At 39.1% G+C, this 16,619-nt stretch overlaps 1 protein-coding gene across 1 annotated transcript in view; it reads left to right on the forward strand.

The window, feature by feature from the left end:
* Positions 1-14,850, forward strand: part of DDX4 (DEAD-box helicase 4) — a 21,233-nt gene extending 6,383 nt beyond the window's left edge. Inside the window, exons 4-12 of the mRNA XM_019610183.1 lie at positions 1,233-1,359; positions 2,728-2,796; positions 6,133-6,207; positions 7,775-7,861; positions 8,482-8,565; positions 11,323-11,367; positions 12,552-12,694; positions 13,363-13,515; positions 14,689-14,850. Of these exons, the coding sequence (XP_019465728.1) occupies positions 1,233-1,359; positions 2,728-2,796; positions 6,133-6,207; positions 7,775-7,861; positions 8,482-8,565; positions 11,323-11,367; positions 12,552-12,694; positions 13,363-13,515; positions 14,689-14,847 (942 nt within the window). The 3' untranslated portion in view covers positions 14,848-14,850. The remainder of the gene's footprint in view (positions 1-1,232; positions 1,360-2,727; positions 2,797-6,132; positions 6,208-7,774; positions 7,862-8,481; positions 8,566-11,322; positions 11,368-12,551; positions 12,695-13,362; positions 13,516-14,688) is intronic.
* Positions 14,851-16,619: the final 1,769 nt, after the last annotated feature.

Genomic DNA, 16,619 nt, shown 5'->3' on the forward strand with positions numbered 1-16,619 from the left:
GGAGGTGCCGGGCAGTGCTGTGGAAGCCGAGGGCATGGAGCTGCCTGGGGAGGGAACGGCCGTGCCTGAGGTGTCAGAGCCTGGCTTGGGCTGCACGGAGAGGTGGCTGAGCCTTCTGTATAAGTGACTCGTATGCAATCTTGCTGTTTTATTACATGGCAGTTAAATGCTTTGGTGTGAAGTAAAGGGTGAGATAGAGGAGTGTAATGAGAGATAGCTAAATAATATTTTACTACTTGTGGAATGAACGAATATCAGAAGAAACTGCTATAAATTTCAGGAGGACCTGTTAGGAGTCTTCGATAGTTGGCGTTGGTCTTACAGCTCTTACAAATGAGCCTTGAGGAATGGGTGGTAAGGAGAGATGAATGGGTTATTCAAATGGGTGCCAAGCTGAAAGTACGGTTGCCTAAAGAAGTAGTAGCGTGTACTATCAGAATGATGATTTTGTTGGTTTGAGGTTAGTTTCCTGTAATGGTTGGTAGCTGCAACAAGAAAAGTATGTAAGTTGTAGTAAAATAAAAAAAAATGATCTGGAAGTAAAAATGTTGGTAATTTTTTTGATGTTCCTCTATCACCTAGTGCTTTGGCCTACTAATATATGTCTAATCTGTATTAAACAGGAGAAATTTAAACCTGGGCTTTGCTGGAAATAAAACAGTGGTACAATGTGAAAATTAGGCTATTCTGAACTGTTTCAGATGGGGTATTTGAATCTTTGAATAAATTGAGAGACTGACATCTTTAAAATACCTAAGGATAATCTGTAAGCATGCTGTGGAAGAAGAAGGGAATGCAGTTGTGAAGCTGATGGAAATAGTCTTATTCATGGTACTTGTAGTCTGAAACTTTCCTAAGCTTAAATTGGAGGAAAAAAGTACTGTAAAAGACTGCACTATTGCTTTGGGCAACACATGTTTTTAATGGGCTTTAAATGTTTGTTAGCAAAGTGAAGTTGATGCCTCTACAAGTCAGACAGGAGGCACGATAATCTTGTCTTCGTACTGGTTGTATATAACTTGGTTTTGGTGACATTTGTGTATGAACATTATGCACTTCAGTGTAGTGAAGTTTAAGAAACTTTGAGCAGAACAATTTGAAAGACTGTGCGCATGGGTACAGAAGACACTTTATTTCAAATAGGAGACTTAGCAACTAAATGCACCTTTAGTTCACATATACTTTGCTTGGCTTGAAGGTAACATTGTGATGTCCCTTTTTTTCCCCTGTAGGCTAACTCTGGCAGACCAAACAGCCCATCCCTCCACTTCTCCAGCAGACCAAGCAGCCCCTTGTCTGGCTTCCCAGGTAGACCAAACAGCCACTTCTTTGGCTTTAGTCAGAATAAAGGCTCACTCGGTATGTAAAAACTACTTAAGCTTTTACTGACATTTGGGGAAGCTGATGACTTGAAAAGTTTAAAGATGTAACGTGGTACTATTCTTGTTTTTTTTTAATGTTTTCCTGTGTTCCCCCATGCAATAAGCAAAAACAAATTGTACGAATAATACAAGGCATAAGTTTGACTTATGTCCCTCACTCCTGTGTTTACCGTAGTTGGTGTTGAATACATTGTATAATTTAAAGTGAATGGATGACAGCTGGGTAACCATTTCCACAAATGCCTGTTATAAATAGTGTTGAAAATGAATAAATACTACATGCATTGTTGAGCAGGCCTGTCAAGATACTTCCTGACAATTTTAATGAGAACCAAAAAAAATCACAGGAAGCTGTTGGCACGCTAAGAAACAAAACAAACAATAAATAAAATCTAAACAACACATCTAAATAAGATGTAATTTTAACTTTGTAAGTTTCCATAAAGTACTCTTGGTTTCATGAAGATTATGCCTTTTTAAACTTGAACAGAAGTTTTAGTTAGGATAGGCAATGCTGATGTTGCTAGAGGCAGTGTGTCCAGCACTTACTTGGAGTGATGGTAGCCAGATCAGGAAACAAATTTTGCTTAAAACTGAGAGAAGGTGGGATAGGGCATCAAGGAGTTCTCGTTGTTTTTTATTCTTAGGAATGATCTTTGCTGAAACTGCATGTAAATACTTTAACTTCAGTGAAATTGTCTGAGATAAAAATAAATAGTTCATATTTAGTTCAAACAGCTGTGGAAGCACAACCTAAACTATTTTAACATGTCATGCTTAGCACAGATAGATTCATTTTTTTATGAGCATTTAGAACAAGGCAGTATGTTTATTGTTGATGCGTCATTCTCCTGCCTTTCAGTGTGCAGGTAAAAAGGAGATTATTTTTTTTATCTAATTACTTATTTGCAAGATGTTGGAAAATTAGGATGGGCAAGACCTAGAAGTCAGTTCTGTTACTTGAACTGTTAGAAGTTGAGAATTCAGAGAACAGGTATTGATGTTTTTTTTTTTTAACTCCCCAGAAAGGGCTGGATAAACCTTTATCTCTTGAAAACTTTTAACTTACAGTTAACGAATTGTGCTTCAGCTGATGTTTGAAAGAAGTGTGCAGACTTGTAGAGGGTACACTCTGTCACTTGATCCAAGACTTGATTGAAGATGGTAAATTCTTTTGGCTCCATTAACAGACTCTGGGGTATTCTGCCTGGAGTTTATGCTATTGATTGCAATCTTTGGGGCCCAGAAGTACTCCTTAGTTTCCGGTTATGTAGGGTGAATTTCATTGGTTTGTATATGAGAATGCTGTGGGAGACAGTGTCAAAAGCTTTATTTACTCTACCAGGTGCTAATGAAGGACCTAACAGAAATCTGCATATGCAGCGCGACATTGGAGGTTATTCTGGGAGCAGAGGTAGGATTGTGCAGTTCAAATTTGTAGTTTTGGGGATTATTAAGCCTTGCTTTTGGACAAAACATTAGAAGTAGCAACCTTTTTACTGGTACCTTAATAGATACTGAAATATGTGTGCTAGTTGCAAAGCTGTTGCTGAGTGATGCTGTTTTGTTTTGGGAGGCAGCTGTATGTGCCCCTAGCATAGCCATTTAAGGACACCCTGTTGCATTCTGTAGTAGTTTCTTATTGTTCCACATTCACATATAGTGTGCTGACCTTGTTCATGCTGTCAGCTGAGTTCTAATGTGCTTTGTTACGTATGGATTTAGTTGAATATTGAATAAATCTTGTTCCTTATTTCCTCCATTAATGTGTTACTGTAGCTGTTAAACACTGAAATTGATTACTGTGGCTTACCTTAATTTCACAGACTGTGAATTAAAGGTGACAGTGCACCAGTTGCATAGGCATCCTCTAGCCCTCTTCTCAACTTGATCCAGTGTTGAAATGCAGTTTTTTTGCTGTGGGTTTTCTTTCCCCTCTTGGGAACCCAAGCTGCATACAGTCAATTGATACCACTCCAAAGTCTCGAGACCCTTGAAAAAGAATTGAGATCTCTCAATTATCCAGCCCTTTGAATACTCTGGGATGAAATCCATTGGGCCCAATAAACTTACCTGAATCCAGGTGGAGCAGCAAATCCTGTATAAGTTTGGGTTTGGATGAGTAGTTAGCTGAGGACCATGTCTTCCAGTTTGGGGCATCTGGGGTCCCTGAGTTCATCAGTGTTGAAGACAGAGGCAAAGAAGGCACTAAATGTCTCATGCTTTGTCTTTGTCCTTGTTGTGAGATGAGCATTCTCATTGTATGGGGCTGCTGAATCATGGCCTGAACCTTTGATTGATCACCTGAGGCGAGCAATGAGTCAGCCATGGGAGCACAGGTGAAGGCAATTCACCTGTGCTGCAGGAAGGGGTGGAGCCTGGCTCCACCTCTCCTAGACCCATTTAAGAGCTGACTGCCAGTGGGGAAGGATCTCTCTCTGGAGATCTGCTCCATTAGGAGTTCATCTCGTGAGCCCAGGACAGGGTGAGTGACTTTCTCTTATTTCTCCAATATAAATTCTATTAGCCCAGCTCCTGGATATATATCTGTACCATCTGTATATCCATTGATTAAACACCATCTGTATATCCATTGATTAAACACCATCTGTATATCCATTGATTAAACATTCATCAAGAACAAACCAATGTTCTCTCTGGTCCTCCTTTTGTTGTTAATGTATTTTAAAAAAACGCTTTTTGTTGTTTACCACAGTAATGACTAACTTCAACTTTTAAAAGCTTTGGCTGTACAAATTTTTTCCCTGCAGATGTGAACATCATCCCTGTAGTCATCACGTGTGGCTTGACCTTGCGTCCAGCAGCTGTGTGCTTTCTTTTTCTGCCACTTCTTTAGAAGAAGATCCCTGTTGAGACAAGCTGGCCTTCTGCCCCACCTACTTGATTTCTGCATTGTGGATTTGCCTGATTCCTGTGCATTCAGGAGATGATACTTAGAGTAGGCAATGCTGACATACTGGTGCCTTCAAAAGCTGTTTCCCAGGGATTGTTAATAACTAGTTCCCTCCTTATATTCAGGGTTGAGGTTTTGCTGGCAGTTTTCCTCTTATCGCAAAAGATTTTGAATTTAATACTTCTTGGTCACTATGGCCAAGATGACCACCATTCGTCCCTTTACCCCTGAGGCCTTCTCTGTTTGTGAGGAACAGCTATGAGGACACTTTTTTTTTTATTGCTCCTTTCCTTTCCCACAGTACCTGTACCAGCAAGTCTTCATCAGGATGTTGTTTTAGGAATCTCCTGCATCCGTTAATATCACCTGTGTGGTGTTTCCAGTTTAAGTTTGTCAATTAAGTGCTTCGTAAAGACAAAGGAAATTGAGCTTGTAGTCCCTCTGAGTTCCTTAAAGAGTAGTAAATCAGTGTCATCATCCTGGCCTTGTGGTCTATGGTAGACTCCCCCAGTGACATTTCCTTTGTTTTCATGTCCCTTAATCCTTACCTAGAGGCTGTCAACCAAGTTGTTGACAAGTGTCAGCTCCATACAGTCCAGCCTCTGCACAACATATAGTGTCACTGTCCTGCTCTGCCTACCTCTTTCTGAAAAGTCTTGTTACCATCCATCACACCATTCACAGGGCTGGTTTCACATACAGCAGTGATGATGTAGCACTGGACTGAGGCAAGGTTTCTAGCTCTTCTTGCTTATTTCTCATGGTGTGTGTATTGGTTTAGAAGTGTTTCAGATATGTTTCGTTGTACTTAGCACCTCATAAAGCAGACCGAGGGATCTCACTAGCACACAGCCAGTCTGATTGCAGCATCCCATCCAGTAGTTTATCAACAGCAGTGTAGGCGTACTTCAGCTGGGCCGTTGTCTCACCCTCAACTGTAGCGTGCTGTCCCAAGCTTATCTCTAGTGAGCCTGGTTATATTTTCTTCCCCCCTTAATATTTAGTTTAACAAGCCCTGACAACTCCTGGGCTAGAATCCTTTTCCCCCTTTGAGGCAGGTGAACCCTGTCTTTTTGAGGCAGCAGGCCTGGTGCTGTATAAACCACTCCATAATTGGGGGGAAAAAAAAAATTCCTTTGATGGCATGAGCCTCTTAGCCATATCTTGATCGTGTTGGTTTTCCTGTTCCTCTCAGTATTCTTCCCTGCTACTAAAGGAGTTGAGGAAAACACCTGAGTTCTACTCCTTCAGCTAACTGCCCTAAGGTCCCTTTTGACAGCCCTTGGGCTTCTCCCATCGATTTTGTTGCTGCCAACCTGAGCTACTAGAAGCAGGTAATAATCAGAATAATCACAAGTCCAGGGTGCTTCCTAGCAATGTCTCTGACCAGGGCATCAAGGAGGCAGCAGGAGCTGAAGGGCTTTGGGCTGGCCATTCAACAGCCTTCCTTTGCTTATGAGATTACTGAGAATGTGTATCCAGGTTCTTTATTGACATGCAAAACGAGAACAGAGGAAAACAGACACAAGTTAGAATAAAAGATTTTTGGACTTTTTATAATTTCCGTGAGGGCATTCCAGCATTGAAGGAAGTTTTTAGAGAGGCTGTTCTGTCTCCATTCTGAGAGGTTTTTAAGATCTGCCTGAACAAAGTTCTGAGCACCATGGTGAAAATTGGATATTGATTCTGAGTGGGAGACTGAATCAAAGATGTGAGGTCCTTTTCATCCTGAATGATTCTGTAATTTTAACGTGGAGTTCATTTAACAAAACAGAATGCCCAATTACCCTACAGTCAAAGATGATTTTGATTGTTGATTTATTTTCCTACGTGTAGATTCTGTTCTATGTCTGAACAGAGAAGATCAACCAGTAACTGGATTTGGTAGAGGGAGAAGTTCTGGAAGCAGAGGTAACTTCCTGCAGTGTTTTGTTCTGTGACTGTTTGTATTTGATAATTGTTTTCCTTATTTCTATACTCAGCTTTATTGTATCAGATCCATGTGAGTGTTTGTGACTTGAGGGCTAATACTAACACTTGTGAAAATAACTCTAAACCTGTATTTAAGGTCTGTAATACTTAAGAATGTTTATACTTAGTCCATTTCCTTTAAAATGCAATTTTTGTTTTGCATTTGGAAAAACTCAAATTGTGGGCTATTTATGAGTCAGTATTCACTGAGCAGTGGTGAAGGAGCTACAGGCATTGCAGGAGAACTTGGTCTCATCTAGCAGAATATGATCAGCTAAACACCACAGAATTTCCCTCACTCTCCCATCTCCAAGTGGAATAGAGAAAAGAATTGGAGAAAAAAAGAGAAATAGAATTCGTATGTTAAAGTAAAAACTGATTACTAAGACAGAGAAGGAAGAGATAAATAATAGTAAGGATAGTAGTACATAAGTATTTGTAGGAAAGTGATGCACAGTGCGATTGGTCACCACCTGTTGACTAATGCCCAGGCAATCCCAGAGCAGGAGCTGCTCCCCTGGTCAGCTCTTCTCAGTTTTATATTTGTTTTTCACATGATGTCATATAATATGTCTATGCCTAGTTGAATATGCCTATAATATGTAATATTCCCTTGTTGAAGTTAGCTGTTCATGTTCCAACCCTCCCAGTTCCTTGTTCCTGAGTCCTTTGGTTGGCAAGATAACAGGACAAGCTGAAAAACTGAAACATCCTTGTCTCTATGCAGCTCTGCTCAACAACAACTAAAACATCAGTCAGTGTGTTATCAGTGTATTTTTCCTCCCAAAGACAAACATAGTATCATATCAGACACTATGAAGAAAATAAATCATCTCTGCTGAAACCAGCATAATGATTTTTGTCACTGCAAAATGGCAGAACAAATTTCCAGTTGTAAAGATTAATAAGTAAATAGTAATAGATGCGTGGTGCATTAAAATGGTACAATAAAATAGAATTTGCTTTTGAGAGTTTCTCAGTTTTGTTTTGGCTTACACTAATAGTAGTGGGCTTTACGTTACACAGTCTAGTACAACTCCTATGAACTGTAGAGTGTTTTTGCTCCTGACTTGAAAAGCCAGAAATACATTGTGTCCACACAGTAAATGTAAGACTTATTGGTAATCTGGGTTAATGTGAGCATTAAGGACTGTTGAGGAAATAAGAGTAGTAATGTGGGATAGCAGGTAGAAACTGCAGTGCTATCTCACTATGGTACTACTCGTGAAATGGAGAAGACCAGTTTTCCTTTGGATTAACAAGAAGAGCGAAGACTTAATCTTAGGTTTTGTTCTGGCAAGATGCAATACAAGAGGGCAGTAGACTTCCTTTGTATTTTTAGGAAAAAAAATAACTTGTTTTTCATGTTTGGGCAATTCATATAGCTTTGTTAATTCCAATAAAAAAATACAAGTAAAGCAAGGACTTCACAGGATAATCAAATAAAGGTCACTTGATGTGTATGTGCAAAATTGGACAAACTAAGGTGTTATGTGTCGTGATGCAGATTTTCAAGAGGGGAACTCCGCAAATGATCCTGGTATGCAAGAACAAGGTTTTAGAGACATTCCTGGCATCTTTGGGCAAAGCAAGTGTAAGTTTTATGTTGACTGGTTTGTGTGGGTCTGTACCTTAGGTCATTCTTTTTGATTTGATTACTCTTTGAGAACTAAAAGTATAAGGTTATGAAATAGCTTTATTTCTTCAGATGTGTTGGGTACCATCTTTGCAAGTTCATATCACTGGAAATAATACAGAATAGGTAAAAATTATAAAAAATCTCCTAGGTATATTGCACCATGGATTTTGTCATAATGGTATCAGGGATTTATCCTCACAAGGGGAAGCAACGGTGCTGGTGCTGACCAGTGAAAGCAGCAGGACCTAAGGGAATTGCATGGAGCTGTGTCAGGACAGTCAGATTGGGTGTTAGGAAAAGGATCTATGTCAGAGATTGGGTAGTGAGGCACTGGAGCAGGCTCCCCAGGGCAGCAGTCATGGCACGAAACTGCTGGAGTTCAAGGAGCATTTGAATAGTGTACTCAATCAAAAGATTGGAACTTTGGGTAATCCTGTCTGGAGGCAGAGGACTTGATCCTTGTGGGTCTCTTCCAGCTCTGGATATTATGTGGTCCTATAATACTAGCATTGGGCATAATGTTTTATAAAACTAATTTTAGATGTCTACCTTACTATGCTTTGTATTTCTTACAGGTTTTAACAGTGAGATAAGAAACAGTCCTCTGCGTGGCAGCCCCTTTGCCCCAGGAGTAAGTGGAGCAGTTGGAGGTCCTGCAGGTGAGATGTTTTTAGTAGCATGATTTGTGTCTTGGATTTTCTCATTGCTGATGTGTATAGCAAAGCAGTACTGTCAGAGCTTTGGTAAATGATGTTAGTTTAGTTTTCCCCCACTGGAAATTAAGGACCTATTGCAACAGTTAGACGACTTGTTTTCATGCTGTTCAGAATCAGAATTTTCCACAACTGATTTAGCACCCATATAGGAATTACTAATACTTTTATGGTGACTTACAAAGTTAGGTTGTGTGATTCTTAGTAGCACTTCATCAGCACTTAATCATTAGCCAATTTAACACAGCGGTTCAACACTATACTACAGTCAAATACAGCAACTTAGTTAAAGATTCAAGAATGGCAGGGTTCACATGAGGTTTACAGTAAGTAGGGTGTTGGAGGCAGAGATTTCTAAACTTAGTTATGTACTTGAGGGTTTTCTCTGTGCCCCAGTAGGATACTCACCCTTCCTTTTTGTTGACTCTTAGCAGATGGCTGGGGCATGTCCCAAAGAGAGGTTTTCTTTGCTACTCAGAATCTTTCCCATCTGTGTTACGCTATGTCCATTTCCTACGTAATGAAGTGTCTTCGTTGTCCTTAGCATTTTTCTCAGGTTCGTTCTGTCTTCTTCTAGAATGACTGTAGATAATGACCCCTCCAGACTGTGTTTTAAAAAAAAAGTTTAGGTTTTTCCCTTCAATGTTAGAATATCTGTCCCCTCTCGCCCCCCCTCCCTCCCCATCAATACTATGGTTCACAAAAATTTATTGTCAGAAAATATTTCTAAGACAAACCCTTGTCTTAAAAGGGTCACATGTGGGCTAAATATATTCTCTAATGTCTGAGATGTATTTATCTCTCAAGTACATTCTATATTCAATTTGAAAGTCCATGTATAGTATATAAAATATTAAGAAGGGCGTATAAATGTAGCAAAAATAGGAATGAAGCAGCTGTCTTTCCTATTGTATGTTAACAAAATACCTGCAAGCACATATCTCTGTGGGGGGGGAGTGGGAGGCGGCAAGGGCTGAGTCTCAATAGACCACAGTGAAACAGCTGCTTTGCTATGTACAGAATGCTAACTCAGAATCAAGTCTTCTAAAATGATTCAGTACAAATTCCCTGGAATATGTGGCATGCAGCATTCAGAGTATTCTTAATTACATATTTTCCTGCAATTCCCATTAGGTAGACATACCATTTTCTAACAGATTACCTGCGGTTCTTTCTAGGGGAGCAATTCCCTTGCTTGTAAATTAAAAAATCTTGGAGCTTACACAGGTTGTCTCTGAGTATTTAATCAACTTGCTTAGCTGGTTGGACTAAAAATCGAAGTCCCTTTTTCCATTCGTAATATCACTGTTCAGTTTCTCAAAAAGGACAATAAGTAGTCATGCTGCTGTTTCTTCCCCCACTTTTTTGGGGGAAGTTCCATTAGAGTGTTACTAGTACAATTTTACATCTTTGGGAGATGAAACCATAGAAGTTTAGCATGCGCAGTGTAAGTAATTGTGTGTGAGAAACATAAATTATTGTTTTCCAAATCTTCTGTAACTTCAGACATTCCAACACCTGCTGCAGCAGAGATGGGATATTCTGGTATGTTAGTAGGTTTTGCATTAAAAGAGCATAAGAGCTATGCAGAATTCAACAGATGTGCCCAACCGTTGAGCTACTTGTGGCCCAGCTCAGTTCACACTACGACCTATGCCCCCTGCCACTACCTCAAATTTTATGGTTTATGGATGAAAATACTGATGCTACAAAAATGGGTTGACTTGGAATTTCCTTAGAGATATTAATAATGAATATAATATTACTGAAGAAATAGCTTCTTTGGTGCCACTGGAAGATACAACTAGATCTCTTTTGAGTTGTAAGAAGCAATAAAAAAATTAAAGCCATTTTCTTAAACCTTTGTCAGTGAATCATTACTGATGATGCCCTGGTGATGGTTGATTAAAAAATAAAAATCAAAAAGAGGAATTTATAAAGTATTAGGACATGATGCAGTTTCTACTGGTAACTCATGCTTGATGAAATATTACTGCATCAGACATCAGGAAAATCTATGCGCAAAAACTTTAGAAAAGGATAATGTCATGCAAATTGTCATCAAAGCCATGAATTTTGTAAAGTGTAAGGGAGTGAATAATTGCCAGTTGGAAGAGTTCCTTAAAAGTGTGGGTGATGATTATGGGGTCATCATTCACTTTTTTTTGAAGAAAGGTGGCTAACTTGGGGAAAATGCTAACAAAGTGAAATCATCTGTGGAATTGAAAGGAAAATTTGTCCCAGAATGTGAAGATTAAAAATGACTAGCAAATTTAGTGTTTTTTGTGGATTTGACTGCTCAATTTAAATCATCTGTGTGTATTTCAGATGGTAACAGTGTTTGAAATGAAACTTTAAGGCAAGCTCAAGTTATGGCAAATAACATCATACATTTTAGATAGATTGGCTAAATGCAGTTCTGTCATCAGTGAAAAATATGCAGCTGTGCTTTCCATTTTGGTAAAGAAATTTGAGGGTAGGTTTCAAGATTTCAAGAAAATCATTTTTTGTATATTTAAACTTTTCATAATTAGTTTTTCAATGCTTAGCTAAATACTTAAACTCAATCTGCCAGTCATAACAGAATATGCTGCTGAGTTTTCAAAGTGTTTTTGGATACTCTTTTTCATTAAGGTCCTTATTTAAAAGTTCTCTTAGGAATTTTTTTTTCTAAAACAAGCAACTTTGGACTGCTTCATTTAGCAGGAGTTAATAAAGGATGCTATGAAGAAATTGTTTGTGGAAGAGGTAAGCAGCTTCATAAGTAACATGTCAATTTTAATTTGCTTTTGACTCAGCAATTTCTTAAGACTGCTGCAATTCAGTTCATGAAACAGAAGTTAGTGGTTTGTGTAAATTTATAATTCTCTGAACTGTGTAATGTGAATTGTTAAGCATGTCCTGTTAAACTCTGTTTAAACTGTGTTCATCTTTAAATTTTGGAGCAATATGGTCATTGTTCTCAGCTAAATAAAGGTGATTAGTTTTGGAATGAACTGCTGTGGAATTCCTCTTTGGAATGATTTTCTCTTCTTTCTAACGTTAATTGTTACCTATTTGAGACACAGCTATTAGAAATTAATTGGCTATCACTTGTAAGTGGTGATTAGTTACAGAAAAATGCTAGGGAAGTAGTAGGTTATTCATGTAAGATGTCACTTTCTAAAAGCTATGTACAGAAGACAGACTTGATGTGTTTAACTAAGTTAAGATTGGTAAATAGAATATCATGATTTCTATGTGCAGGAAATCATGTTGAAATGTTTAGTGGATAACAACTTCCTAGCATGTATTGAATGTGTCAGCCTATCAGGATGTTTATTTATCTTGAGTGTGTTTGCAGGAGAATTTGACATTATTTGGCTTTCTTGTACCTCTGAAATGCAGGAGGACAAATAATGAGTTCCTTAATTTTGTATGTATAATTTTGGTTTATAATTGTTATAATTTGAGGTTTGTGTGAAAATACTTCTGTTGCAAACCTTTTAGTGAACATCAAATAATTCATTTTTACATCTGAGTTTATTAGCTTGCAAAGTCCCTTACAGAATGCTGAAGTATAAATGAACTACCAGGGACAAATGAATTACATTTTTAATATTAATAATTTCATTGTTGGAAGGTAGAAACAGTTTACAGTATTACGAATTTTTGTGTTAGCTGTGTAGGAACTAACATACTTTCTGTTAGTATCTCTTCAAAGTAAGATTCCTGAGCAAATGTGAGAATGCACTATAAAATGTCTTTACAAAAGTCCTATGTTACCTGCAAGCGAGTTTTAGGTCTTGCAGTATAAAGCGAAGTTTTAGTAGAATTCATTTATGGAGTATCTTTGTCTCCTATAAGGTGAAGGAAAGTACTAATGACTTCAGTGGTGCAATACTTAGAACAGTCTTAATTTTCTTGACGCTGTTTATTCTTGTGTTCTTAAGGTCCAAAGGTGACTTACGTGCCCCCTCCTCCACCTGATGATGAACAGTCCATCTTTGCACGTTATCAGTCAGGAATTAATTTTGACAAGTATGATGAATGCACTGTTGAGATGTCAGGACTTGACCCTCCAACACCATTACTGGTTAGTGAACATTTTATTCTCAAGTATTGAGTGTGATTCTGTGATTTTCTGTTTAAAAAGTAATATGCAGTTTCGCTTCCACGTAACACAAGGTGGCTAGATTTTTAAAGAAAGGGAAAGGATCATCTTCCTTCTAGGAGGAAGGATAAGGGCAGAAGGAGGGGAGGTAGGAGAAGGGAGTGGGAGGAGGGTGATGGGGGGAAGTGAGAGTGTATTTTCTCTGTATGGTGCTTTTTGCTCCCGGATAGGGATGTTGCTTTAGCTCTCTAGCAGTTTTAGTACGGACAATAAGAGTACATCAGAGTAAGTCTACTACAGGAAACAAAGCAGAGGAGTTGTGATCCAGCTTCATAGTGTACCATGGTGCATGTTTCCTGCTTGAATCCAGATGTTGTATATAGCTTCTGTGTGGTTTTCTCTTAGTAAGACCAGTTGAAGTCCTTCACTGCTGTACAGACAACAATACTTCAAGAATGTGAGTAGCTTGAGGAATACTTTGAGGCATCTGCTGTTAGGAACTTTGTTATCTAGATGACCAGTGAGACCCCTCTTCAGAGTTGTCTGTCTTAGTGTCTGTGTACTACTGTACAGATACAGTAAGTATCTCATTTTTTAAACATGCATGGTTGTGTACTGTACAGTACTTTTTTTTTATTTTCCTCTTGTAGGCTTTTGAAGAAGCTAACTTCTCTCAGAGTTTAAGGAAGAATATATCTAAAACTGGATATTCAAAACTTACTCCAGTGCAGAAGTACAGCATTCCAGTTATACAAGCAGGGCGGGATTTAATGTCGTGTGCCCAGACAGGATCAGGAAAAACAGTAAGCATTTTCTGTAGCATTCATTCATACTCTACATTCAGGTTTTTGAAGTTTTAGGTAAATACCTCAGACTTCAAAATAAGCACTCTTTTGTTAGTAAGCATTTTTTCTCATTTCAGTACAAGAAAAGCCATTTGATAAGTGTATCATAAGCACAGAACAGACTGAGAGTCATTCTCAGTTTTAATTTATTTTTTGAGTACTTCATTAAACTAATGACTAGACCAGTTATCGAGAACTTACAAAAGCTGAAAGCAGATGTGTAGGCCATTGTGGAAACTGTTTATTAGGAAAATGACAACATATTGAGAGGGACTTCTTTTTGTTTTGTTTTTTAAACTTATGCTGGATTTCTATGGTGTGTTGTCCTTGTTTGTTGTCCTGAGTGTTACCAAGTCTGATTTGCACCATGCTTAGTTTTAAGTGATTCATTATAAGGATACAGAGACTAGAGTTAAGAAGCTGATAGTTGTCTCAACTTGTTAAACTGTTTAATGTATACAAATGTTACCACAGACAGCTCTGTATACTTGGCTATTAAACATACTATTTTGAATTTTAGCATTGTGTGAAATTCTAGCTTTGATATATATGTTGTTAGTTACTGTTTTGAAAAATGTGTCTTCTGCTTGTGGAAGGCAGAAGCTGAAATGTGCAAAAACCTTAAATTAGAAATATTCTGAATGCTTTTTTGAGAGGCTACAAAGGTTCTGTTTTGGGTGTAACTAGACTTATTTGGAAGCAGGAGTGCCGATGCAGATATCATAAACCGGTCTGCTGTTGTAGTAATCCAGAGACTGATAACATCTTGTTAACTTAGAGATTTGCTGATGATAATAAAGCTTCTAAGTATGTGTCTCAGGACAGTATTTGATCCTAGGGTGCTTAATTAGTACTCTGTGTCAGGATGATGTGTGGAACTGCCTGAAGAACTCAAAGTAGTGTGTGGTGGTGTTCCTGCAGTATTGAATCTTAAGGACTAGAGAAATATTTTCATACTTAAGCAGGGAGAAGGTTTTGACCTTCTATGATGTGTTGAGCTCAATCTTTTTGCAGTGTTTCTCTTGAAGTTTATACTATGCTGTATCATTCTATCTTTAAGATTGATACACAGCTTTAATATGACCAATCAATGTTTTAAGTCTAAACAACATACATTGATGCTTGTTTTAGGCAGCTTTTCTTCTACCAATTGTGGACCAGATGATGAAAGATGGTATAACTGCAAGTGTCTTCCAAAAGCAGCAAGAACCACAATGCGTTATTGTTGCGCCAACTAGAGAACTGATAAATCAGATCTTCTTAGAAGCAAGGAAGTTTGTGTATGGGTAAGCTTCTGTACTTGCTTTTCACTGAGTCAGAAATAATTCTTTTTCCACAAACTTCCAAAATTTTCTATGCCAATCAAATAACTACAAACACTGGAGTTTAGGTAGGTAATGCTGATTAGCAGGTTTATTACTATACTTGGTTTTATATATTTAATGTATTTTATATTTTGATATATTTTTAATTATATAAGAACAACATTGAGGTGCTGGAGCATGTCCAAAGAAGGGAAACAAAGCTGGTGAGGGTTCTGGAGCATAAGTCTTAGGAGAAGTCATTGAGGGAACTGAGATTGTTAAGTCTGGAGAAGAGGAGCCTCAGGAGTTACCTTATTGCCCTCTACAACTACCTGAAAGGAGGTTGTGGTGAGGTGGAGCTTGGTCTCTGTTTTCCAGGTGGCTAGCAATAGCAATAGATAGGTGAACAGCAATAGCATAAGAGATAATGGCCTTAAATTAGTTCAGCTTAGTTTTATCTGATTGAACCTTGTTATTTATGAAGCTGAATTAATATCTTCAGGAATGAACAGTTAGAATACAAATGTGAAAATGCTTTCTGTATGCATGTAGAAGCTGTAACAGAAGGCTGCATAAGGTAGTTCTTGTTAATAGACGTGTATTTTATACAGAAGATCTGATTTAGCTTCACTTGGTAGATAGAACCAAAAATCTCAATTGGGAGAGTACTAAATTCATGTACTAACTCATGCTTAACCAGTCTGGTGGTCTTCTGTGGTGGAGTGACGGCATTGGTGGGCAAGGGAAAGGCAACCAATGTCATTTACCTGGACTTGAGCAAGGCCACCGCATCCTTATCTCCAAATTGGAAGGATGTGGATTTGATGGATGGACCACTGATGGATAAGAAACTGGTTGAAAGGCTGCAGACAGAGGGTGGTCATCAATGGCTCTACGTCCAGGTGGAGGCTGGTAATGAGTGGTGTCCTCCAGGGGTCTGTCTTGGGACCAGTGCTCTTGAACATCTTTATCAGTGACATCGATGATGGAATTGAGTGCACCCTCAGCAAGTTTGCTGAGGACACCAAGCTGAGTGGTGTGGTTGACATGGTGGAAGGAAGGGATGCCATTCAGAGGGACCTCAACAGGCTGGAAAAGTGGGCCGGGTGAACCTAATGAGGTTCGACACAGTAAAGTGCAAAGTTTTGCACTTGGGCCGGAGGAATCCCAGGCATTTATACAGACTGGAAGGAGTGGTCCTTGAGAGCAGCCCTGCAGAGAAAGACCTGGGGGTCCTGATGGATAAAAAACTTAACATGAGCCAGCAATGTGCTGTTGCAGCTTGGAAAGCAAACGGTATCCTGGGTTCCAACAGAAGAGGATGGCCAGCAGGGACAGGGAGGTGATTGTCCCTCTCTACTCTGCTCTTGTGAGGCCCCATCTGCAGTACTGTGTCCAGGTCTGGAGCCCCTAGTACAAGGAAGACAGAGAGCTGTTGGAGAGGGTCCAGAGGAGAGCCGCAAAGATGATCATGGGACCGGAGCACCTCCCCTGTGAGGACAGGCTGAGGGAGCTGGGCTTGTTCGGCCTGGAGAAAAGAAGGCTGTGGGGTGACCTCATTGCAGCCTTTCAATACCTAAAGGGAGCCTACAAAACAGGAAGGGAGCCCACTCTTTGAAAGGGTAGATAACAGCAGGACAAGGGGAATGGTTTGAAGTTGAGGGAGGAAGATTTAGGTTGGATGTCAGGAGGAAGGCTCGTTTACAGAGAGAGTGGTGAGGTGCTGGAACAGGCTGCCCAGAGAGGTTGTGGATGCCC

Source organism: Meleagris gallopavo, chromosome Z (assembly GCF_000146605.3).
Source record: "Meleagris gallopavo isolate NT-WF06-2002-E0010 breed Aviagen turkey brand Nicholas breeding stock chromosome Z, Turkey_5.1, whole genome shotgun sequence".
NCBI classification, from domain to species: Eukaryota; Metazoa; Chordata; class Aves; order Galliformes; family Phasianidae; genus Meleagris; species Meleagris gallopavo.